Source organism: Hemitrygon akajei, chromosome 7 (genome assembly GCF_048418815.1).
Source record: "Hemitrygon akajei chromosome 7, sHemAka1.3, whole genome shotgun sequence".
Taxonomy (NCBI): Eukaryota; Metazoa; Chordata; class Chondrichthyes; order Myliobatiformes; family Dasyatidae; genus Hemitrygon; species Hemitrygon akajei.
The window spans coordinates 61,466,196-61,490,521 of record NC_133130.1 but is presented as its reverse complement, the minus strand read 5'-3'; the positions used below and the strand labels follow the sequence as shown (position 1 = coordinate 61,490,521).

Sequence of the window (24,326 nt, the reverse complement as noted above, 5' to 3'; positions counted from 1 at the left end):
ACCTAAAGAGTCCAGTGTGCAGAGAAAAAAGACCCTTTAGTATGAATCAATGTTTGTTCTATTTTGACTGCATGTTTTAGCCAAGAGATACCCTCAAAGAATTTTTGTAAGAACTTATGAGATGTTGTATTTGTTGTCATTAAGTGGTTTCACAGTGCAAAATTAAAACTTTTTTTAAAATTTTGTCAGTCATGATGGAAGCCGCAGCAGCGAATATATTGCAACAGGATTTTTGTCATGCTATCAAAATTGGTGTAAAGCACACTCAGCAAATCATCCAAGCCATTCAACAACTAGCACGCAAGCATGGAAATTCCAAAAGGACACCTCAGAAGATGTTCATTCCATCCAGAGAAATAGTTGAAGCTGCAAGGCAGTAAGTTTTGGGATTACCACGATGACAGAATTACAATTCTCTGCATGCAAGGGATCTTTTAGCATGAAAGTTACAAACACAATTTGTAAGGGTCTTGCACGTAATTTTCATTGCTGCTGAGTTGGTCATCAATTTGAAATTATGAAATTCATATTTTAGGTAACAGGTAGAGAATGTGTTCCCTTTGTTTTTGACCTGAGCATTACTAAGGGCCAGTAAAATGAAATTTACCAATCTGTACTTTATTTCAGAAATTAATGTCCAGTCGTCTATCAATGCGACCTCCTTTATATTGGTGAGACCTATCATAAATTGGGGACTGTTTCGTAGAGCAAATCTGCTCCATCTGTCACAAGCTGAACTTCCCAATGGCCAAACATTTTAATTCCGATTCCTATTCTGGCATGTCGGTCCATGGCCTCCTCTTGTGTCTTGATGAGGTCACTCTCAGAGTGGAGGAGCAACATCTTCTGTTCTGTCTGGGTAGCCTCAAATCTGATGGCATGAATATCGATTTCTCATTCTCCCTTTCTCCTCTTGATCTATTTCCCACTCTGGCCTCTTACCTCTTCCCTCCTGCCTAACACCTCCCCCTGGGTCCCCTCCTCCTTTCCTTTCTCTCATATCAAGTTCCTTTCTCTTCAGCCCTTTACTTTTCCTACTCACCTGGCTTTACCTATCACCTAGCTATCCCCCTTCACTCCCTCCACCTTTTTGTCCTGGGTCTTCATCCTTTCTTTCCAGTCCTGAAGAAGGGTCTCACCTCAAAATGTTGACTGTTTGTTCACTCACTTCCCTAGATGCTGCCCAGACTACTGAGTTCCTCCAGCATTTTGTGTGTATTGCTTTGGGTGCATACGAGATATTTAAAGAAGCTACTGAAAGAATGGACAAGGGAATCACGACAGGAGCAATCCTTGTTGAATAGGGGGTGGGAGGTAAAGATAGGTTTGGTGCTAGAATCCCTTTGTGTGCACCCATGAGTGTGTTGATCTGATTCATAATTTTCCTTGCATTCCTACAAAGTTGAAAGGTATACACCTTCAAAGTGCAAATGTTAAGTAGATATCAATGTATGTATTATAATTTAACATTAACTTTCATTTTTATTCAAAATTCATTGTGATTATGAAGATCTATTGCCCCATGATACCCCAACTATCACACTACTTTGTCCATGATAAAATATTATTTCTGTTTATTTCAAGAAGTGAGAAAATAAACTTGAAGAATGATAAACAAAATATCTGTTTGGCCAATTGTAATTGATAGCAAATTAAAAAATGGAGTTCAACAATTTTAAGTTCATAACCAGAGCTCTGACTGCAAGCAGTGTTTTTGTACATTTCTCTGTTCTTACGTACTCAGTGATGCTGGGGTGTTTTTAACTCTTGTTAAATAAGATTAGAAAACACAATTGATACAGAAGTCCAACTGTTGTTTCCTCATTACATTTAATTTTTAACATGTTAGCATATATCTTCCAATTCGGAACTCGGGCAGATAGAGTAAAATGATGTGTCTCTGTTCCTTAGGCTTGCTTCAGAGAAGATCTGTGAAGTATTTAAAGATTTTACGCATGATAAAGTAAGTCTCCCTTCTCATGCAATTATTATTTAACTTAATTTACAATATTTTAAAAAAATATATTTTTATATTTAATTTGTATTATTTTATAATTAAGATTTCAAGAGATGATGCCATTAACAAAATCAGACTTGAAACAGAAGAACAGTTAAGAGGTATGATATGCTAACTTCCAGAAAAACTAAGTTACTTGCCTATTCATGATTAAAAGAAACCATTGCTTTATTATGAACTATTTTAGTCAAGTAAAATGCACTTGGATTCATTTGTATATTGCAGGGCTCTTGGAAGATTTTAACAATGAAAGTCTATTCAATGGTACTTCTGAAGTATAGGAACTGCTATTTGTGGGGGCAGCGGGGGTGGGGGGAAGACCACAGTCCATCTCATTCATCATGTGCTACTTAATGGAAGTTAACCTAAAGGAGTAACCAAGCTTTATCAAATTGCCTTCAGCAAACACAAATGCAGATGCCAGTGGTGAACAGCTTTAGGAAACGTATACAAAATTGACTGAGCATACAGTGGTTACTATATGTCATACCTTTTGTGTGCTCACATACCATGTACTAAAATATTATTTTCTGAAAGAAACCTGCATTTAAATGAATCAATTTTGATCATTTAGAATGAATCTACTCCTTAGATTGATGAAATCAACATGTTGTTGCTCAGGTTCTTTTGGACAAAGTAAAATAAGTCCTTTAACATTCATATTATTTCCATGGGACAATAGGATTATCTTTTGACAGTTTTTTGTTCTTCAGGGTTTTTATGTAATAAAGTAGTCCGTGATCCAATCATCTTCTAATCTGTTAAAAGAAACTCTGTTAATTTATAGGAGAAACACTGTCGACGTTTTGGGCCGAGACCCTTCATCAGGACTAACTGAAAGGAGAGATGCTAAGAGATTTGAAAGTAGTGGGGGGAGAGGGAAATGCAAAATGATAGGAGAAGACCGGAGGGGGTGGGATGAAGCTAAGAGCTGGAAAGGTGATTGGCGAAAGTGATACAGAGCTGAAGAAGGGACAGGATCATGGGATGGGAGGCCTCAGGAGAAAGAAAGGTAGGGGGGAAGCACCAAAGGGAGATGGAGAACAGGCAGAGTGATGGGCAGAGAGAGAGACAAAAAACAAACAACGAAATATATCAAGGATGGGGTAAGAAGGGGAGGAGGGGCATTAACGTAAGTTAGAGTAGTCAATGTTCATGCCATCAGGTTGGAGGCTACCCAGCCAGTATTTAAGGTGTTGTTCCTCTGACCTGAGCGTGGATTCATCTTGACAGTAGAGGAGGCCATGGATAGACATATCAGAATGGGAATGGGACATGGAATTAAAATGTGTGGCCACTGGGAGTTCCGGCTTTCTCTGGCGGACCGAGCGTAGGTGTTCAGCGAAACGGTCTCCCAGTCTGCGTCGAGTCTCACCAATATATAAAAGGCCACGCCGGGAGCACCGGACGCAGTATACCACATCAGCCGACTCACAGGTGAAGTGTCGCCTCGCCTGGAAGGACTGTCTGGGGCCCTGAATGGTGGTGAGGGAGGAAGTGTAAGAGCAGGTGTAGCACTTGTTCTGCTTACAAGGATAAGTGCCAGGAGGGAGATTGGTGGGAAGGGATGGGGGGGGGGGGGGGGGGACGAGTAGACAAGGAAGTCGCGTAGGGAGTGATCCCTGTGGAAAGCAGAAAGGGGGAGGAGGGAAAGATGTGCTTGGTAGTGGGATCCCATTGGAGGTGGCGGAAGTTACGGAGAATTATACGTTGGACCTGGAGGCTGGTGGGGTGGTAGGTGAGAACAAGGGGAACCCTATCCCGAGTGGGGTGGCGGGCGGATGGGGTGAGGGCAAATGTGCGGGAAATGGGAGAGATGCGTTTGAGAGCAGAGTTGATGGTGGAAGAAGGGAAGCCCCTTTGGTTAGGTCTGGAATCCAAAAAGAAGCAAAGAGCTTTGAGACCATCTCAGTGGGGGATGGAGGTATATAGGGACTGGACATCCATGGTGAAAATAAGGCGGTGGGGGCCAGGGAACTTAAAATCATTGAAAAAATTAAAAGTGTGAGAACTGTCATGAACATAGGTGAGAAGAGATTGAACAAGAGGGGATAAGAGTGTCAAGGTATGCAGAAATGAGTTTGGCGGGGCAGGAGCAAGCTGAGACAATAGGTCTACCTGGGCAGGCACGTTTGTGGATCTTGGGTAGGAGGTAGAAACAGGAAGTGCGGGGTGTGGAAACTGTGAGGTTGGTGGCAGTGGATGGGAGATTGCCAGAGCTGATAAGGTTGATGATGGTATAGGAGACAATGGCCTGGTGCTCCTTAGTGGGGTCATGATCAAGGGGTAAATAAGAGGAGGTATCAGAGAGTTGGCGCTGTGCCTCGGCCAGGTAGAGGTCAGTACGCCAAACAACAACAGCTCCCCCCTTATCCGCGGGTTTTATAGTGAGGTTGGGATTGGTGCGGAGGGAGCGGAGAGCAGAGTGTTCGGAAGGAGTGAGGTCCGCCAGAGAAAGCAGGATCTCCCAGTGGCCACACATTTTAATTCCACGTCCCATTCCCATTTTGATATGTGTATCCATGGCCTCCTCTACTGTCAAGATGAATCCACACTCAGGTTGGAGGAACAACACCTGATATACTGGCTAGGTAGCCTCCAACCTGACGAAGGGTCTCAGCCCGAAACGTCGACAGTGCTTCTCCTATAGATGCTGCCTGGCCTGCTGTGCTCTACCAGCATTTTGTGTGTGTTCTTTGAATTTCCAGCATCTGCAGACTTCTCATGTTTGCTCTGTTAATTTATATTTCTTCTGCAGCAAAGTTTTCTGATGTTGAACCGTATGACATTATGGAGGCATTTAATGTGGTTTCCAAAGAGGTGTTTAGGAATATTATCATGAATGAATACATAAGGTACAAATTTTCTTTAAATCAACTTCAGTTATTATTGTAGTTTATTGCATTTATGTTCTAAGGAATTTTGTTGGTTGCACAGTTATCGCCAGATACTTATACTTAAGAGTCAATTCAAATCTTCCAGGAAGTTGACCCTCCTGTATTTTCTTTATATGAAGAGAAATTCCTATTTGCTCACTGAATTATGACATTGTTGTTATATGCCATATAACTGGTAATGTCTTGGAAATTGTTTCACAACTAGGATGATACAAACTAATATTTAAAGATAATGTGTTGTCACTGAATTTTATTGACTCAGTTTGTAACTTCATTCATCTGCCTAAATATCACTCTTTCTGCTACCAGGCTACACCATATACCATTTATAAAATGCACTGCTGTAACTTTGCCCAAGCCACTTGTAAAGACAAGCACTGCCTGTAAGTTCTGTCCTAAAAAAAAACTCTATCCGGAGTTGAAAGTACCTCGACTATGTTTGCATCGAAATTATGGAGTTCCCATATAACAACATTGTAGGAACATCTTCACCAAAAGGTTAAAGTAACAGGACATTTAGGAATGGCAACAATGTCAGCTTTGCTACAGACATTGTATAGCCATTAATGAATAAAATTGATGGAAGAAATGGTTCACCATTTGCAGAAATTACATCATTCTGGTAACAGCAGCAGCTTCAATGTAAGTAAGTTTAAAATTTAACATTTTTGAGTCTAGATTTGTTTACTACTAAGTTAATGAAACATTAAACATTTTAATAGGACATTAGTGAGTAAATAAATGGGACTTGCAACTTCTCATGAGTTCCCATTTTTTCCCCCATTATCAGCAGCAAATTCAATGAGCAAAGCAAGAGTTCAAACCCTATATAGGTAAATTAAATAGAGGGTTTGATACAAAAGAAGATACTTTAAAAAAAACTACAAGTGAAAGAAAAAGAATGTAATCCATCTTTGTGCTTACAGAAAATAGTTAGTGTTGCAGTGTGATGGCAGTAACCTGAAGTGACATGGTAGCAATCTGATGAAACAGGGAAATGAATTCAACAAAGCTGACTCCAGAAAAATTATATTTATAGTTGCTGAACATGTATTTCTTTAAAAGTTGAATTTAGAATTTCTCAGGACTCAACTAAGCTGCTCAGTATAGCTCTCCATAACACATAGGAGCAGAATTAGGCCATTCAGCCTGTAGTGTTCTCGCACAGGTGTAAAAACTCTGAACTAAACACCAAGTTTAAACCGTAGTCAATGAGGCGCGATTCCAGTAAGATTAACCGTTTACTGTTCACTCTTCCACATTAACGTATGGTGAAAACTGTTGATAAAACAATACAAAATATATACAGTATTTGTTTCCTTCTTGGCATCACACTTACATCATAAATACTTGGAAAAATAAAGCTACAACAAACTATATTACATTAAAGTACTACATACAGTCAGAATCTACCTACGCCATCAACTGCTTTAAATACTTCAAAACAAACTATCCGCAACTCTTTAAATAACAAAGAACATAAACTTTAACAACCGTCATTACTTTTAACAGAATCAGCGTTAACATTTTTACTTCAACATATCGATTATCTTATGAACTTACGGCGTTGCTTCTATGATGTTTCTATTGCGTAGAAATAAAACTTTTCTCGTGCTGATCCTGCACACACAAGCCTCCTCCTTCCCGTTTCTCCAAACCGGTATTTTCCCACAAGACGCAGCGAAACTGGGTGTGACATCATCGCATGCCGCGATATATCACAGACAATGAATTTACTTTCAACAACCTTAACTTTAACTAGAAAACGATTACAAATGAATTACTAAAGCAAAAATATAATAAACTAAACAAATGCCTTAAGGGCAACACACAGCCCATCGAGACTGCGCCACCATTCCATCATAGCTGATCCCGGATCCCACTTAACCCCATATACCTGCCTTTTCGCCATATCCTTTGATACCCTGACCGATCAGGAAATGATCAACTTCCGCCTTAAGTATGCCCATGGACATGGCCTCCACCGCAATCTGTGGCAGAGCATTCCACAGATTTACTACTTTTTGGCTAAAACAATTCCTCCTTACCTCTGTTCTAAAAGGTTGTCCCTCAATTTTGAGGCTGTGCCCTCTAGTCCTGGATATCCCCACCATAGGAAACTTCCTCTCCACATCCACCCGAACTAGTCCTTTCAACATTTGGTAGGTATCAATGAGATTCTCCCTGCGTTTCTAAATTCCAGTGAGTACAGGCCCAAAGCTGCCAAATGCTCCTCATATGTTAACCCCTGCATTTCCAGAATAATCCTTGTGACCCTTCTCTGGACTCTCTCCAATGACAACACTTCCTTTCTGAGATATGGTGCAGCCTGACTCGTGTCTTATAAAGGCTCAGCATTATCTCCTTGCTTTTATATTCTATTCCTCTTGAAATAAATGCCAACATTGGATTTGCTGCCTTTACCACAGACTCAACCTGTAAATTAACCTTCTGAGAATCTTGCACAAGGATTCTCCTTAGTAATTTGTCCAGTCATCTCCACCCCCATCCTCCCACTACCTCAACCTTCCCTAGTGACATTACCTGGTTGGGTGATGGTGTTGTCATTTAGTGAGTATCTTTTTGGGACAGCTTGAAGAAACCCTCCTGGCCTATGAACAGTAATGAAGAGATACAAACTAATTAATCCACCTCTCCTCATTTGAATTGTCAGATTTGCTGCAGCCTGGGAGAGGTTGACTGGAACTAGATTAACATTAAAATCACTGATAGTATGTAGGTGTGCAGTTTCAGTATAACGTTTGAATGATTGAACCTTTGAGAGCCTTGGTGGTCCCTCAATTTTTTAGCTTTGTAACCTTTCACTTCTACCACATTGCCTTTTGGGATTGGGGTGGGTGGGAGAAGTTAAAATCCCTTCATATTACCCTTAGAAAATTTGAAGCCTTAGTTTTGTTTAAATCTCCAAATGTTTTCCATACTCCTTTGTATTACAGATGTGACGGCAGGGACTTGAGATCTCTTAGGAACATTCATTGTGAAGTTGATCTGTATAAACCTCTTCACGGATCTGCGTTGTTTCAGAGGGGACAGACACAGGTATGGAATAAATGAATTCTGTCTATCTTTTGGGAGATTTTGTGAATGTGCTAAGTGTAACGGATTTGTTTTAATGTCTATTGTCCATTTAAAAATTCAATTTGTATTATCAAACAAATTGATATGTTTAACATTGATTTTAATTCTACTCTCTTAGATTTGTAATTTTAACCTTATAGAAATGATTTTTTAAATACAACAAAAAAGAATAGATCAACTCAACTTACATAAGAGTGAACTTTAACCAATTAATAAAGAAGCACAAGAACTAATATTTTGTGATCTCCCTTTTAAAGTAGTCCATAATCAATTTACTTATCTTGGAATTACAGTCACAAGGAAGTTTAAAGATCTCTTTCGTGAAAACTTTGTCAATCTTTCATATGCCACAAAACAGAGTCTGGTACAATGGTCACATCTATCTATGTCCTTGGTAGGTCGTATCAATGTTGTCAAAATGTATGTTCTCCCCAAATTCTTATACTTATTTCAATCTATCCCAATTTTTATTCCTAATTCTTTTTTTGATTCCTTAGACTCTATTATTTTGTCATATCTGTGGCAGAATAAGCGCTCTAGAATTAATAAAATCCACCTCCAAAAATCTAAAAAAGAGGGTGGCATGGCTTTACCTAACTTTCGCTTATATTACTGGGCAGCTAATATACGTTGTGCTGCCTTCTGGTCTTTCTTCCACGGTCAACCTGAGTGCCCTAACTGGGTGGCAATGGAGTTGAGCTCCACTAAAGAATTATCTATATCTGCACTTCTTGGCTCTGCACTCCCTAGCAGTCTGCCCAGATCAATAGCTAATCCTCTGGTTAGACACACTTTGCGTATATGGGCTCAGTTCAGGAAATGCTATGGTTTCCAGGGGTTTTCCATTTCTAGCCCTGTCGCACAGAATCACCTTTTTTTACCTACCACGTTCGATTCAGCATTCCATGTTTGGTACAGGAAGGGCATTAGACAATTTGAAGATCTCTTCATTGATAATCGCTTCGCTTCTTTTCAACAGCTCTCTGTTAAGTTCAACCTGCCTAACGCTCACTTTTTCAGTTATCTCCAAATCCGACACTTTACTGCTCCTTTAATTCCTAACTTTCCTGAAATGCCTGCAAAAAATGCTATGGACCTATTTCTCTCCATTAATCCACTAGGTAAAGGTTTAATTTCAATTATCCAAGATAAACTAGCAGCCTTACGACGGGCCCCTGTGGATTAAATTAAAATGGCCTGGGAGCAGGATTTAAATATCTCCTTATCCGAGGAGAGCTGGGACTCAGTTCTCAAATCGGTTAACTCAACCTCTCTTTGTGCTCGCCATTGTCTCTTACAGTTTAAGATTGTTCATAGAGCCCATATGTCTAAATCTAAACTATCTTGATTCTACCCTGGCATTAGTCCGCTCTGTGATAAATGCAAGAGGGGCGTGGCCTCTCTCATCCATATGTACTGGCTCTGTCCTAGCTTGGAGAAATTCTGGAAAGATGTCTTCGCTACACTATCGGGTATTCTGAATCAGCACCTAGAACCTAACCCCTTAATTGCTCTGTTCGGTTTTTGGGGCGAGACAGATTTATGTCTGGGTCCGACCAAATGCCGAATACTATCCTTTGCCTCTCTCCTGGCGAGACGCTTGATCCTCCTTAGATGGAGAGATGTTGCCCTGCCCACTCATGCGCAATGGCTTAACGACATTATGGCCTGCTTGGACCTCGAAAAAATTCATTATTCAGTTCTCAATTCGGATTTAAAGTTCCATAAGATCTGGGGGCCTTTTATCGAGTACTTTCATAACCTTCCTCTTGACTAGGGTTTTTTTTTCTTTTCGGTCCCTTGCTTTCAACTCCCTTTTTTTTTCTGGTAGTAGGCATTATTATCCTCTGTTGCTAAGTGTATTCACAGTCTGGGAGTTTGACTGTCCGGACTTATACTCTCTATATTGTGTGGTGGTTGGTCTGGAATTGTTTTTTTTTCTTGTGTTGTGGGGTTTGGGGGGGACACTAAGCTCACTTGTCTTTAATTTAGGTGCTTTTTTGTTAAATTCTCTTCCTCTGTAGCATATTGTTATTGTATGCTTAACCTTGCTCTGTATTAATGCTCCTCATTGGGATTTGGGGTTTTTAATTTTGTAAAATGTTTTGAAAAACTAATAAAAAAATTTAAAAAAAAGAATAGATCAAATAGTAATGCATATGAAGGATTAACTTAAGTTCCATGTTGTGTCTATTCATTGTACATCATTACAAATCAAACACCTCCTGTGCTTGTGTTTCATTTTTGTTAATACAAAAGCCCTGCATTATGGTCATTGTGGTTAAGGAAATTTGCCCTTTGCAATTCACAAAGCACTACCCAAAAATTTGGGTTAAGGAATAAAATTTGCTCACACGAAACGTGTGTGTGAGAGGAAGATAAATCAACACACAAATGTTATAAACGTACATTTCTTGATGCATACGCAAATGAAGTGACTTTGCATTATGGAAAATTGCAGCATGTGTTGTTTAACAAACTGCAGCACATGCCCACCCCATCCCAATGTGGGGTTCACGTATAATTCTAGCAAATATTTTGCTTAATTCAGATATACAATCATCAGTGCACTGAACAAAAAGTTTAATAGGAAAATTAATTGTTATCTTCATTTGCAAGTGACATTGCATTATTTTGTTTCTTTTAAAGATGTAATGAGTTTATCAAAATTGATTGAACAAGGGTTGAATCTACCATTTTTAAAAAATTTTGATGAGAATTGAGGAGCTGCTGAAATCGGTCTTAACTTCAAACCTCAATAGTTAGTCAACCAGACATGGTACTATGTGTCGCTATTCATCTGTCTGCCAGATAGATGCTGAGGGATGATAATTTTATATCCAGCCATGACACCTCATTTGATAGAATAGCTGGACTCCCAAAGCTTCCACTTAGTGAAGTACCAAAAATCTGCTAGCACCTCTTGAACCTGTATCCCAGCAGGCATACTATTCCTTCAGTGTAGAAAGTTAAATATCAGGGAAAACAGTGGATATTACACATTTACAACATATACTTATTTCCAAATGCAGATTGCCACAAATGTAATTTTCATGAAGTTTCTCTTTCTTTCTAGGTCTTCTGTACAGTAACTTTTGATTCTATAGAATCAAGTGTAAAAACTGATCTTATCACCACTCTTATAAGGCAAGTCATGAAAATGTCACTGTTTGTTCCTCGCGTTAGATGAATTCCTGAACTGATTTTTTTTTTCCCGTTATCTGCCTACATCTACATGTGATATCTGGTTGACCTAATATTTCCTAGTGGAATTGCCTGAACACATTTCATATATTTATTCCTTTTTTGTGGTCAATATTAATTGGTTAGACCATAAGACAAAGGAGCAGAAGTCGTCTATTTGGCCCATCGAGTCTGCTCTGCCATTTCATCATGAGCTGATCCAATCTCCTCTTTAGTCCCATTCCCCCACCTTCTCACCATAAACTTTGATGCCCTGACTACTCAGATACCTATCAATCTCTGCCTTAAGTACACCCAACGACTTGGCCTCCACTGCTGCCCGTGGCAACAAATTCCATAGATTCACCACCCTCTGGCTAAAATTTTTTTTTCACATCTCTGTTCTGAATGGGTGCCCTTCAAGTCATGTCCTCTCATACTAGACTCCCCCACCATGGGAAACAAATTTGCCACATCCACTCTGTCCATGCCTTTCAACATTCGAAATGTTTCTGTGAGGTCCCCCCTCATTCTTCTAAACTCCAAGGAGTACAGTCCAAGAGCGGTCAAACGTTCCTCATGTTAACCCTCTCATTCCCAGAATCATTCTAGTGAATCTTCTCTGAACCCTCTCCAATGTCAGCACATCCTTTCTTAAATAAGGAGCCCAAAACTGCAAACAGTATTCCAACTGAGGTCTTACCAGTGCCTTATAGAGCCTCAACATCACATCCCTGCTCCTATACTCTATTCCTCTAGAAATGAATGCCAATATTGCATTCACCTTCTTCACCACCAACTCAACCTGGAGGTTAACCTTAAGGGTATCCTGCACGAGGACTCCCAAGTCCTGTTGCATCTCAGAACTTTGAATTCTCTCCCCATTTAAATAATAGTCTGCCCATTTATTTCTTCTACCAAAGTGCATGACTCGCATATTAAAATCCCCTACAATTATCATAACACTGCCCTTCTGGCAAGCCTTTTCTATTTCCTGTTGTAATTTGTAGTCCACATCACTGCAGCTGTTTGCAGGCCTGTAGATAACTGCCATCAGGGTCCTTTTACCCCTGCGATTTCTTAGCTCAACCCATAAAGTTTCTGTACCTTCCGATCCTATGTCAACTCTTTCTAAGGATTTAATATCATTTCTTACCATTAAAGCCACGCCACCTCCTCTACCTACCTGCCTATCCTTCCAATACACTGTGTATCCTTGGACGTTCAGCTCCCAGAGACATGCATCCTTTAGCCACATCTCAGTGACGGCCACAATATACCTGCCAATCTGTAGCTGTACAACAAGATCATCCACCTTATTCCTTATGCTGCGTGCATTTAAGTATAACACTTTAAGTCCAGTATTTGGTACTTTTTGCATTGATTGCACTGCAACTCATCCCAATGGCTGCAAATTTGCTCCATCACCTGCCTGTCCTTCCTGACATCCTTACTGCTCACTACCTTAGATCTATTTCTGTTTTCCCTTTCCTCCGCTCCATCATTCCGGTTCCCGTCCCCCTGCCAAATTAGTTTAAACCCTCCTTAACAGCTCTATTAAACCTTACTGCCAGGATATTGGTCCCCCTAGGATTCAACTGTAACCCATCATTTTTGTACAGGTCACACCTGCCCCAGAAGAGATCCCAATGATCCAGAAACTTGAATCCCTGCCCCCTGCTCCAATCCCTCAGCCACGCATTTATCCTTCACCTCATTCCATTCCTACTCTCACTGTCGCGTGGCACAGGCAGTAATCCCGAGATTACTACCTTTGCGGTCCTTCTTCTCAACTGCCTTCCCAACTCCCTATATTCTCCTTTCAGGACCTCTTCCCTTTTCCTACCTATGTCATTGGTGCCTATATGTACTACAACCTCTGGCTCCTCGCCCTCCCACTTCAGGATATCTTGGACGCGATCAGAAATATCCCGGACCCTGGCACCAGGGAGGCAAACTACCATCCAGGTCTCCTGATCGTGTCCACAGAATCGCCTATCTGACCCCCTAACTATCGAGTCCCCTATTACTACTGCCTTCCTCTTCCTTTCCCTACTCTTCTGAGCTACAGGGCTGAACTCTGTGCCAGAGGCACGGCCATTGTTGCTTCCCCCAAGTCAGCTTTCCCCCCAACAGTACTCAAACAGGAGTACTTATTGTCAAGGGATACAGCCACTGGGGTACTCTCGAGTACCTGACTCTTCCCCTTCCCCCCCCAACCTTGACCCACCTGTCTGCCTCCCGTGGCCCTGGTGTGACCACCTGCCTGTAACTCCTCTCTATCAATTCCTCACTCTCCCTGATCAGATGAAGGTCATCAAGCTGCAGCTCCAGTTCCCTAACACGGTCCCTTAGGAGCTGCAGCTCGGCGCACCTGGCGCAGATGTGGATGTCCGGGAGGCTAGGAGACTCCAGGACCTCCCACATCCGACACCGAGAACAACAAGCTGTCCTCATACTCATACTTCCCCTTTCCTCAAATAACAGGAAAAACTGAAACCTAAACCTACCTTGCCTCACCCATTTCAGTCTAAGCTTATTGAACCAAAGCCCTTAAGCCTACACTCTGCTCCCGGCTCACTCCGCTGCCTGCTGTTTAAGGCTGTATCCTTTTTAAATCTTCCCCGCTTCACTGCCCGATCTCACACGCCTGCGCAGTCCCGCCTCTCTTAACTCTGATGAGAATAAGAAAAAATCAAAATGGCTCCCGCCGCACTCCCGTTCTGATCCTCCGACTTCCTTCTCCAAATCCAAACTACCCTGAATGGTAGTGAGGGAGGAGGTGTAGGGGCAGGTGTGGTACTTGTTTCACTGGCAAGTATAAGCGTGTGGAGGGAGATCAAGTCTTGTTTGTTATTTGTTATTGGTTTTGAGAAGCTCACGGTGAATTAATTTTTTTGAACCACTATACCACTACTATCCTTCTGGAGAAGCTGCTATCACAATACTGATGAATAGAGAGCTCTAGATCTTCCAGCAACAATGATGAATGAATAACAAAGTATTCTCAACTTAGAAAGGTTTATGTCTTGGGGGCCTGTGCCCTTGTTCTTGATGAGATTATAGGTTGAGTTTTCAGAGAATCTTAGAGGTAGCATGCACTGCAGCCTAAAGGTGTCAGTGGTGGAGCAAGTAAATTCTTAGGGTGGTGGAAGATCTACCAGCCTAATAGCCTCCTTTGTCCTGAATGCTGATCAGCTGCTACAGTGTTGTTTAATTTGCATCTTCCAGGCGAGTGTGCTTTCGCATTCCTGAAACATGTCTTGGAAAGTGTTTAAAGGATTTAGAATAATAAGAGACAGGTCCCTTGCCTAGTGATATCCACTTTACGAACTGCACAAACAGCAACAGTATTAATGTAGCTACACAAAATGCTGGAGGAACTCAGCAGGCCAGACAGCATCTATGGAAAAGAGTAAATAGTCAACATTTTGGGCTGAGACCCTTTTTCCGGACTGGAAAGGAAGGGGACAAGTCAGAGTAGGATGGTGGGGGGAGGGGAAGTACAAGGTGGCAGGTCATAGTTGAAACCAGGAGATGGGGAGGTGGTGAAGTAAAGAGCTGAGATAAGGGGCAGGAGAAAGGGGAATCTGAAAAGAGACGACAGAAGACCATGGAAGAAAGGGAGTGGGGATGAGCACCAGCAGGTAAGAAGAGAGGGTGTGAGAGGGAAACTGGAATGGGGGATAGTGAAGGACAGAAGGAGTGGGGGAGGCAATTACTGGAAGTTTGAAAAAAAAAGAATGTTCATGTCATAATGTTAGAGGCTACCCAGATGGAATATAAGGTGTTGCTCCTCCAACCTGAATGTGGCCTCATCCTGGCAGTAGAGGAGGCCATAGTCGGACATGGCAGAATGTGAATGGGACGCAGAATTGAAATGGATAGCCACTGGGAAATACCGCATTTAATGGTGGATGGAATGAATATGATTGACAAAGCAGTCTCCAAATCTATATCGGATCTCACCAATATACAGGAGGCCATACTGGGAGCACCAGATACAGTAGATGACCTCGAAAGATTCGAAGGTGAAGTGTCGCCTCACCTGGAAGGACTGTTTGGGGCTCTGAATGGTAGTGAGGGAGGAGGTGTAGGGGCAGGTGTGATACTTGTTCCACTGGCAAGTATAAGCGCGTGGTGGGAGATCAAGTCTTGTTCAGTTTCTGGTCAATAGTCTTGGGGTCAGAATAGTATTAAATCAAGAGAATCTTATTCTGAATTTGAGCTTTTTGATATAAAAGGGTTTTAGAACGTGGAATACCATGAGAGGAATGGGAATGGAAGGAGAATACAACCACTTTAAATAAGATAATGGAGCTGAAAACAAAATTTGGGTTTGGCTTTTCTACCAGATTCAAAGTTAAAACTAAACTGATTAAAGTCAGATGAGGATTGTTGCTTCAGGCTAATAAACACTGAATTTATAACTGGTGCGAAAAAGTAGTTCTTACAGACAATAACAGCATGCTACTTAGAAGGAAAAGGGTGTTCCAAGCGGGAATGGGCATAAAAGATAGCAAAAGTGAGTGAGAAGTTGAATGATTTGAAAGCTTTTAAAATCCAACAAAAGCTATAAGAAGGGAAAATATAAATTATGAGGGCAAACTAGCCAATAATATAAAGCAGATATTAAAAGTGTTTTCAGTTATATAAAGAGTAAAAGGGAGGTGAGAGTAGATTTTGGACCACTGAAAAATGATGCTGGTTAGGTAGTAATGGAGGACAAAGAAATGGCAGATGAACTTCATTGGTACTTTGCATCTGTCTTCACTATGGAACACACTAAAAGTGTGCCAGAGGTCCATGAGTTTCAGGGGGCAGGAGTGAGTGCCATTGCTATTACAAAGGAAGCAGTGCTAGGCAAACTGAAAGGTCTTAAGTTGGATAAGTCACCTGGAACAGATGGACTACATCCCAGAGTCCTGAGAGAGGTTGCTGAAGAGAGAACAGATGCATTTTGGTCATGATCTTTCAAGAATCACTTGATTCTAGCATGATCCTGGAGGAATGGAAGATTGCAAATGGCACTCCACTCTTTAGGAAGGGAGGAAGGAAAAGAAAGGAAATTAATAGGCCAGCTAGTCTAACCTCAGTGGTTGGGGAAGTGTTGGAGTTTATTATTAAGGATGAGGTTTCAGGGTACTTGGAGACTAATGATAAAATAAGTCAAAGGCAGCATGGTTTCTGTATAGGGAAATCTTGCCTGACAAATATGTTAGAGTTCTTCAAGGAAGCAACTAGCAGGGTGGACAAAGGAGAGGCTGTGGATGTCATTTACTTGGATTTTCAGAAGGCACTTGAAAACGAGCCACAGATGAGGCTGCTGAACAAGATAAAATCCTATGGCATTACAGAAAAATACTGGCATAGATAGAGGAATGACTGACAGCCAGGAGGCAGTGAGTGGGAATAAAGGGAACCTTTTCTGGTTAGCTGCCAGTGACTAGTGATGTTCCTCAGGGGTCAGAATTGGGACTGCTACTTTTCACATTGTCAAGGATTCGGATAACGGATTTGATGGCTTTGTGGCAGTTTACAGATGGTAAGAAGATAGGTGGAGGGATAGGTAGTGCTGAGAAAGCAATGCGATTGCAGAAGTACTTAGACAAATTGGAAGAATGGGCAAAAAAGTAGCAGATAGAATGCAGTGTTGGGAAATGTATGATAATGTGTTTTGGTAAAAGGACAATAGTGAGGACTATTATCTAAATGGAGAGAAGGTTCAAACATCAGAGGTGCAGAGGGACTTGGTCCTTATGCAAGACTCCTAGGAGGTTAATTTACAGGTTGAGTCTGGTGGTAAAGAAGGCAAATATAATGTTGGCATTTATTTCAAAGGGAGTAGAACATAAAAGCCAGGATATAATGCTGAGGCTTTATAAGACACTAGGCAGGCCACACTTGGAGTATTGTCAACAGTTTTGGGCCTCATATCTCAGAAAGGATGTGTTCTCATCGGAGTGGGTCCAGATAAAGTTCACAAGGATTATTCTGGGAATGAAAGGGTTAACATATGAGGAGCATTTGGCAGTTTTTGGCCTGTACTCACTGGAATTTAGAAGAATGTGGGGGAGAGGAGGATCTCATTGAAACCTACCAAATGTTGAAAGGACTAGATAGGGTGGGTGTGGAGAGAATGTTTCCCATGGTGAGGGTATCCAGAACTCAAAGCAACAGCCTCAAAATTGAGGGGCGACCTTTTAGAACCCAAAGGTAAGGAGGATTTTTTTTTTGGCCAGAGAGTAGTGAATCTGTGGAATGCTCTGCCACAGACTGCGGTGGAGGCCAAGTCCTTGGGTATATTTAAGACGGAAGTTGATCGTTCCCTAATCGGTCAGGGAGTCAAAGTATATGGTGAGAAGGCAGGTGTATGGGTTGAGTGGCATCTGGGATCATCCATGATGGAATGGTGGAACAGACTCATTGGGCAGAATGGCCTAATTCTGCTCCTATGTCTTATAGTCTTGTGTAGGTAAAAAATAAATTTTCAGTGAAGGACAGAGTAAAATGGGTGAACAAATGTGTTCAAAGAGTATTGTTTTAATGGAAAGCTTATGGTGAAAAGCAAAGTGTAGAGGTCCAGTGCTTTAGAAAGATCATTGTTAAAAAATAATGTTAAAATGACTGAGGGAGGACTGGCAGTGATACGGTGAGAAAGGCAAAGAAGACCATGGTCAGAAGAGGAATCTGGTGAAGGGGAAGTTCAAAGGCTGGTAGGTTCCATTCCAAAAGAGAGGAAATGATGTGAAGTGATACGGATTCAAGGATATGAATTTTAAACATTAGGCAGAGGATCCTGAACCCATTGTAGGCTTTGTTCTTGGGTGGTGAGGTTTGAGTGAGCAGAAGCTTATGCAGGTTAAAAACTAGAACAGTGTACAGAAACTGAGCAGGCTTTACGGCATCTGTGGAGAGAGAAAGAGCTAATGTTTCAAGTCAATGTCAATGATATTGACTTTTCATCAGAGCTGAGAAAATTTAGAAATCAAAGATGTTTCAATTCGTAGGGAAGGGTGAGGACAAGTGACAACTGTAGGTCCTGGTGCAGACTATAATAAATGTTATGACATGAGTAATGATAGTATCATTTCAGAGAGGGTGATGGTTTGTTCATCATAGCTGAGCTGTTTGAAGAAGGTAGAAATAGAAGTAAATAATGAAAACAGGCATGGGAGCACAAATAATGCTGGAACTAAGATAAGAAACACTGTGGATGCTATAGATGTAAAACAGAATGCTGGAAATACTCAGCATTTGTACAGAGGGAAATGTGGAAATGTGGAGTATGGATGTGTATTTTGACAGAGATGGGCAGATCAGTAATGGAGTGGACAGCATCAGAAACAGGAATGATGCCACCAACATAAATAGTGATATTTTTTCATAGACATTTAAAGGAAAATAGAGAAATTCAATAGAATTTGTGGGGGAAAAAACTATAAATTACAAAGACTGACAAACAACCAAAATGCAAAAGAAGACAAATTGTGCAAATAATTAAAAGAGCAAATAAATAATACTAAGAACATGAGTCTTAGATTTTTTTGAAAAGTGAGTGTATAGCTTGTGGAGTCAGTGCAACATTGAAGTGAGTGAAGTTATCCATGCTGATCAGGAGCCTGGTATTTTGTAGGGCAATGACTGTTCCTGAACCCAGTGGTGTGGGACCTAAGGCTCCTGTACCTCCTGCCCAATGGCTGTAGTGAGAAGAGAGCATGGCCTGGATGACGGGGGTCCTTGATGATGGATGTTGCTTCCTTTTGGCAGTGCTCCTTGTAAATGGGGAAGCGTGATCTGTACAGTAATTTGATCCTGTTCTCTGCTGGTGCTTGGGAAATTTATTGACACCAATCATGGTTGTTTGTTGTCAACAACACCAATCATGGTAAGTTTATTAAAAAAAATGTGTTTAGTTACATGAAACTTGAGATGCTAAGTTGTGGATCTCAAGCTCTAACAATGGAGTAGATGGGTATATTGAAGGTTTAGTGTGATCTGATGTCTTGGCTTTCATTCAGAATAGAATATTTGCTTCAGAGTGAAAAGCTTTTGAACTGTTCTCTTTACTGTGACAGGAAACAGTACCTGGTCCACACTGATTTATCTGTTGATAACTATTTCCGAGTGCTAGTTTTTAAAATATTTTATTGAGTTAACATATTCCAAAACTAATGTTACAATTTTACTTTGATACAGTGGGGTGAAAGAGAAAAATTTCATGCTGCACTATGAGGTAATCTAAAACTTCTGCTTCTAAATTTTGGCATTAAACATGAATGAATTGTTATTATTTTTCTATTGAATGAGTTGCATCATAGGAATAAATTTGTATGGTCTTTTCTGCTGATAGCAGATTTCCAGTGCAACAACACATTTCCCATTGGAAATGTTTGCAAAATAAAACCTTTTCCTGTTAGGATTGATTTGATTTTTAAATGGTGAGACATGTGTCATCTACTGTCACTGAATAATAACAAAAATTGTGAATGATGCAGACCAAATTTCTGCCTACTTTGCCTGAAATCAATTGTACATGGAACCCTATTGAGTTTTATCGATATTCGCCGTATATCACCAGCACCATCTGGTTACTTGTGCTCTTCCAGTTCTACATGCTTTAATTTCCTACAAATAGAATGTAGAACAGTAGAGCATAGGAACATGTCCTTTGGTCCACTATGTACAAATGTACAAATCAGCTTATGCAGTTCCAGATTTTGTTAAAATCTTGCATCATGAAGTAATTTGCATGGATTTATTAACATTTTCATTAATAACTAAAATGAAAATAAAATTATGGAAATACACTGAGTTAGGTAACATCTGTGGAAAGTGAATATTGGCTCTTGTAATAATGCCTGGTCTGCTGAGTTCCAGCAGCTTTTATTTCAGTTTTCTAGCATTTTGTGCTTAGATTGCTAGCAGTTAAGTCATTAAAGCATAAGCATATTAAGTAGAGAATATTATTAAATTTGCTGTTGCTTTGTATTTGCAAATTGGGCAGATTTTAAATTGTCATTTACCTTCAGTTTTTTAAACTATGTGCAACAATTAAAGAGAATATAGAATTCTAAAGTGATAAATATTTCTTGAAGTTAATAGTTAATATTTGTTTCATTTCCTTTATTTATTCTATGCTGGTCATATCTCTAATGACATCATATTTGATCTTTTTTTTAGTTTCCACCTTATGCAACTAATGAAATAGGAAAATTAATTGGTCAAAATAGGAGAGAGCTAGGCCATGGTAAGGAGGATGACCCATATGGCACAATTCTCATGTTAGTTTGCAGAAACACTAATTACAACTAAGATCTTATTAAACTTGTTTTCAATTTAGGTGCTCTTGCTGAGAAAGCATTGAAGCCTGTGATTCCTGAGGAGTTTCCATTTACAATAAGAGTAACATCAGAAGTACTAGAATCCAATGGTAAGCAATTAAAAAGGTTGACCACGGATGCATTAAGAAATTTAAATGAAAGGCAATAATCCACCTAAAGTTTTCTATGAAAATATTGAAAGTTGTAAATAAATACAGGATGTGAGATGTTATTGTATGAGCATATGAGCTGAAGGTGCTGATGACAACAAGGCGAGACAAATGGTGTACAGTATCTGAGAGTCAAACAAATAGGGCAACCAACATAAATCAGATCATCACGTTGTATGGACTGAGATGTTACTATAAGTTAAGTGAATTCAATGCTATAAAAACACAACAATGCTGGCAGAACTCAGCAGGCCAGACAGCATCTATGGGAGGAGGTAGCTGAGTTCTGCCAGCATTGTGTGTTTTTATTTATTTCCAGCATCTGCAGATTCACTCGTGTTGCCTTTGAATTCAATGCTATGTTGGGTTAAAAAAATTAGCTTAAGGGTAGGATGTGAGAAACACCTTAACATTCTAGATTTTCAAGCAATTCGAGCTTCTACTAAATATATTTGGTTGTCATGTCATTATTATGTTGACCTTTCATTGTAGGACCAGTGATACTCATGAGTCTGCTGCAGCATTCAGAGGGATCACGGCAAGCTGTCCTGTCCGGAACTTGAGACACTTTAGCCCCATTAGTTTGTCTAAAGTGAACAATTTGCTGTTGCTGATAGTATTTAATTCCTTTCCACTATTATTCAGTATTAATATTGCTTGTATCTATTGTGTAATAGAACAACTTCATTCCATTCAATTTATTTCCATGTTAAGCATTACGACCAAATAACTTTTTAACAGAACTATAAATCAGCCAATAACTTGGCTAAACATAACTGAGTTGCCAAGATGTAACGTCTCCATCCAAAATATTAAGCATCCTTCTGCCTTTGCTGTTGTTGCATGACCCACTGAGTTTCATCAGCAGTTTATTTTTTGCTCCAGATTGTCTCATTTTTTCTATGTCTGAAATGCTTGTACCATTACCTTGTAAATAACAGTGTTTGCCATTACCTTTAGCCATTATCCTCTTGTTGATATGTCCAGTAATTTTTCTCTCAGTGAGCCTTCACATTGGGTGAGAATGGACTAAAATTGACAGCAAGAATTTCAATTCTGAAATGTTAGACACATTTCTCATTTCCTCCGATCCCTTAATTTTAGCTACAAATGTTGTATTAAAATTGAGTTAATTTGTTGAATTAATCATGACAGATATATTCTAAAAGTAGTTATAGAATTTCTTTCTAGATCCGAGATTGAGTCCATGAAGTGATCTGTGATCAAATAAGTTTATAAAGTGATTTTAACAGATTTTAAAGGGGATGAGTTTGTGATATTTGAGGTCCATTTGTCCATTTCCATTAATGCTTTTTGTATTTAAATTTAATTATAGGTTCATCATCCATGGCATCGGTATGTGGAGGAAGTATGGCCTTGATGGATGCAGGTAAAGTCTGAATAGTTTCAAATTCATTTCATGTTGGGCAATTTTTTTATTGTGGTGCTTTAATAGTTTAAGAAGTTTGTGACCGCAGATTACATTGGTCAGCAACTCTGGTGCCTGCTTGATGTTGGCCAAGGGTGTGATGTACACCACTACCAGAACGATGGCAAAAAAAACTCCCTCAGCAGATAAAATGATGACACTTGACAACTAGATGTTTCAGGTCAGGTGAGCAGGATTGGGACAGAACCACCACGTCTGTGCACTTTGATGAGTTAATCATGAAGCATACTCCGCCTCCCCTACTTTAAAAGACTCAACTGACTTGTCTTTATGGTAAACGGTGAAGCCCTTGAGTTGCAGTGCTGCGTTCGAAATGGTTGGGGGTGAACCACATTTCCGTGAAGCACAGTATACAGCATTCCCTGATGTCCCTCTGGTACTGCAATTTTGCTCTGAGGTCTCTGAGCAACTACCACCAAAGTATCAATTGTGGAACCAGAGGAGCCAACACTCTTGATTGCTGTTATACCACCATTAAGAACGCTTGCCATGCGGTCCTTTGCCCACACTTAGAAAAGACCGATCATCTAACTGTATTTGTACTCCTGGCATACAAGTAGAGACTAAAGATTGCAGCACCCATGGTGAGGACCAAGAAGGTGTGCATGACCAAGAGAGGCAGAAGAATAGTTGAATCAGTGGGCTGGACAATATTCAGGAATTCATTTTTGAATATGAATTACTTCATCAAGATGTGTGTGGATTAGTGTGTGCCTTTGAGAGCATACTTGACATACCCAATCCAAAAAGCTGTGGATGAGCCAAGAGATTTGTAGTCTGCTGAAGGCTAGATCTGTGGCATTCAAAACCAGTGATCCAGAGCTATACAAGAGGTCCAGATACAATTGATGGAAGGCTACAGTATTTTAAGAATGAGAAAATAATTGTGATTGTAGTTGGATGCATGTCAGCTCTGTCAGGGTTTGCAGGCCATTGCTTCTTACAAGGTGAAACCAAGCATTGTGAATGGCTGTGATGCTTCATTCCCAGATGAGCTCAATGCCTTTTATGCACACTTTGTAAGGGAAAATAAAACTTCACCTGTGTGAATGCAATCAGCGTATGGTGACCCTGTAATCTCTGTCTCAGAGACTGATATCAGAGGGTGATCCATAGCAATGTGTCAAGCCATGATGGTGTATCTGGTAGAGCACTGAAACATCTTTCAATCTTTTACTGCTGCGGTCAGAGGTTCACACCTGCTTCACAAGGGTGGCAATCCCACCAGTGCCCAAGAAGGGCAGGATGAGTTGCCTCAATGACTATCACCCAGTCGCACTCATATCTACTGTGATGAGGTGCTTTGAGAGGTTGCTGGAAGCATGGCCAGAAACAACTGCTACCTAAGTGAGGACCTGAACCCACTGCAATTTGCCTATTCCTGCAATAGGTCTGCAGCAGATGCATTCTCACTGGCTCTCCACCCAGCCTTGGATCACCTGGACAATAGCAATACCTATGTCAGGCTGTTGTTTATTGATTACAGCTCAGCATTCAACACCATCACCCCTCAGATATAACCAACATGCTCCAAAACCTGGTCTTTTGTCCCTCCCACTGAAATGACTTCCTTGTTGGGAGGTCACAGTCAGTGCAGATAGGAAATAACATCTCGTTCATAGTCAAAGAGTCGACACAGGCTCACCTCAAACGTGTGTTTAGCCCGTTACTCTACTCTCTTTACATCAACAACTGTATGGCTAGGTACAGCTCACACGCTGTCTATAAATTTGCCAATGACACAACTATTGTTGTGACAATGAGGCATATGGGAGTGAGCTAGATCAGCTGTTTGAGTGGTGTCACAACAACCACCTTGCACTCAGTCAGCAAGACCAAGGAATTCATTGTGGACTCCAAGAAGGGGTAGTTAATGTGTGTGTGTGTGTGTGTGTGTGTGTCTCTCTCTCTCCCCCCCCCCACCTCTCTTTCACTCTCACACTCTCTCTCACTCTCACCCCCCCCCCCATGGAGGGTACAGCAGTGGAAAAGGTGAGTAGTTTCGAGTTCCTAGGTGTCAACGTCCCTAAAGACCTATCCTGAGCCCAACCTGTCCATGCAATTACAGTGATGGCACAACAGCAGCTGTGTTTCATTTGGAGTTTGAGGAGACTTGGTATGTCACCAAAGACTTGCAAATTTCTACAGATGTAGCATGGAGAGCATTCTAACTGGTTGCATTGCCAT

At 40.7% G+C, this 24,326-nt stretch overlaps 1 protein-coding gene across 4 annotated transcripts in view; it reads left to right on the top strand.

Annotated features, from left to right (window-relative positions):
- Positions 1-24,326, top strand: part of pnpt1 (polyribonucleotide nucleotidyltransferase 1, mitochondrial) — a 68,706-nt gene that overhangs the window by 29,513 nt on the left and 14,867 nt on the right. For all 4 annotated transcript variants that reach the window (XM_073051029.1, XM_073051030.1, XM_073051027.1 and 1 more), the window contains exons 9-18: positions 190-376; positions 1,912-1,963; positions 2,061-2,118; positions 4,776-4,872; positions 7,872-7,974; positions 11,090-11,160; positions 19,396-19,432; positions 20,380-20,446; positions 20,540-20,629; positions 22,026-22,079. In XM_073051029.1, the coding sequence (XP_072907130.1) occupies positions 190-376; positions 1,912-1,963; positions 2,061-2,118; positions 4,776-4,872; positions 7,872-7,974; positions 11,090-11,160; positions 19,396-19,432; positions 20,380-20,446; positions 20,540-20,629; positions 22,026-22,079 (816 nt within the window). The remainder of the gene's footprint in view (positions 1-189; positions 377-1,911; positions 1,964-2,060; positions 2,119-4,775; positions 4,873-7,871; positions 7,975-11,089; positions 11,161-19,395; positions 19,433-20,379; positions 20,447-20,539; positions 20,630-22,025; positions 22,080-24,326) is intronic.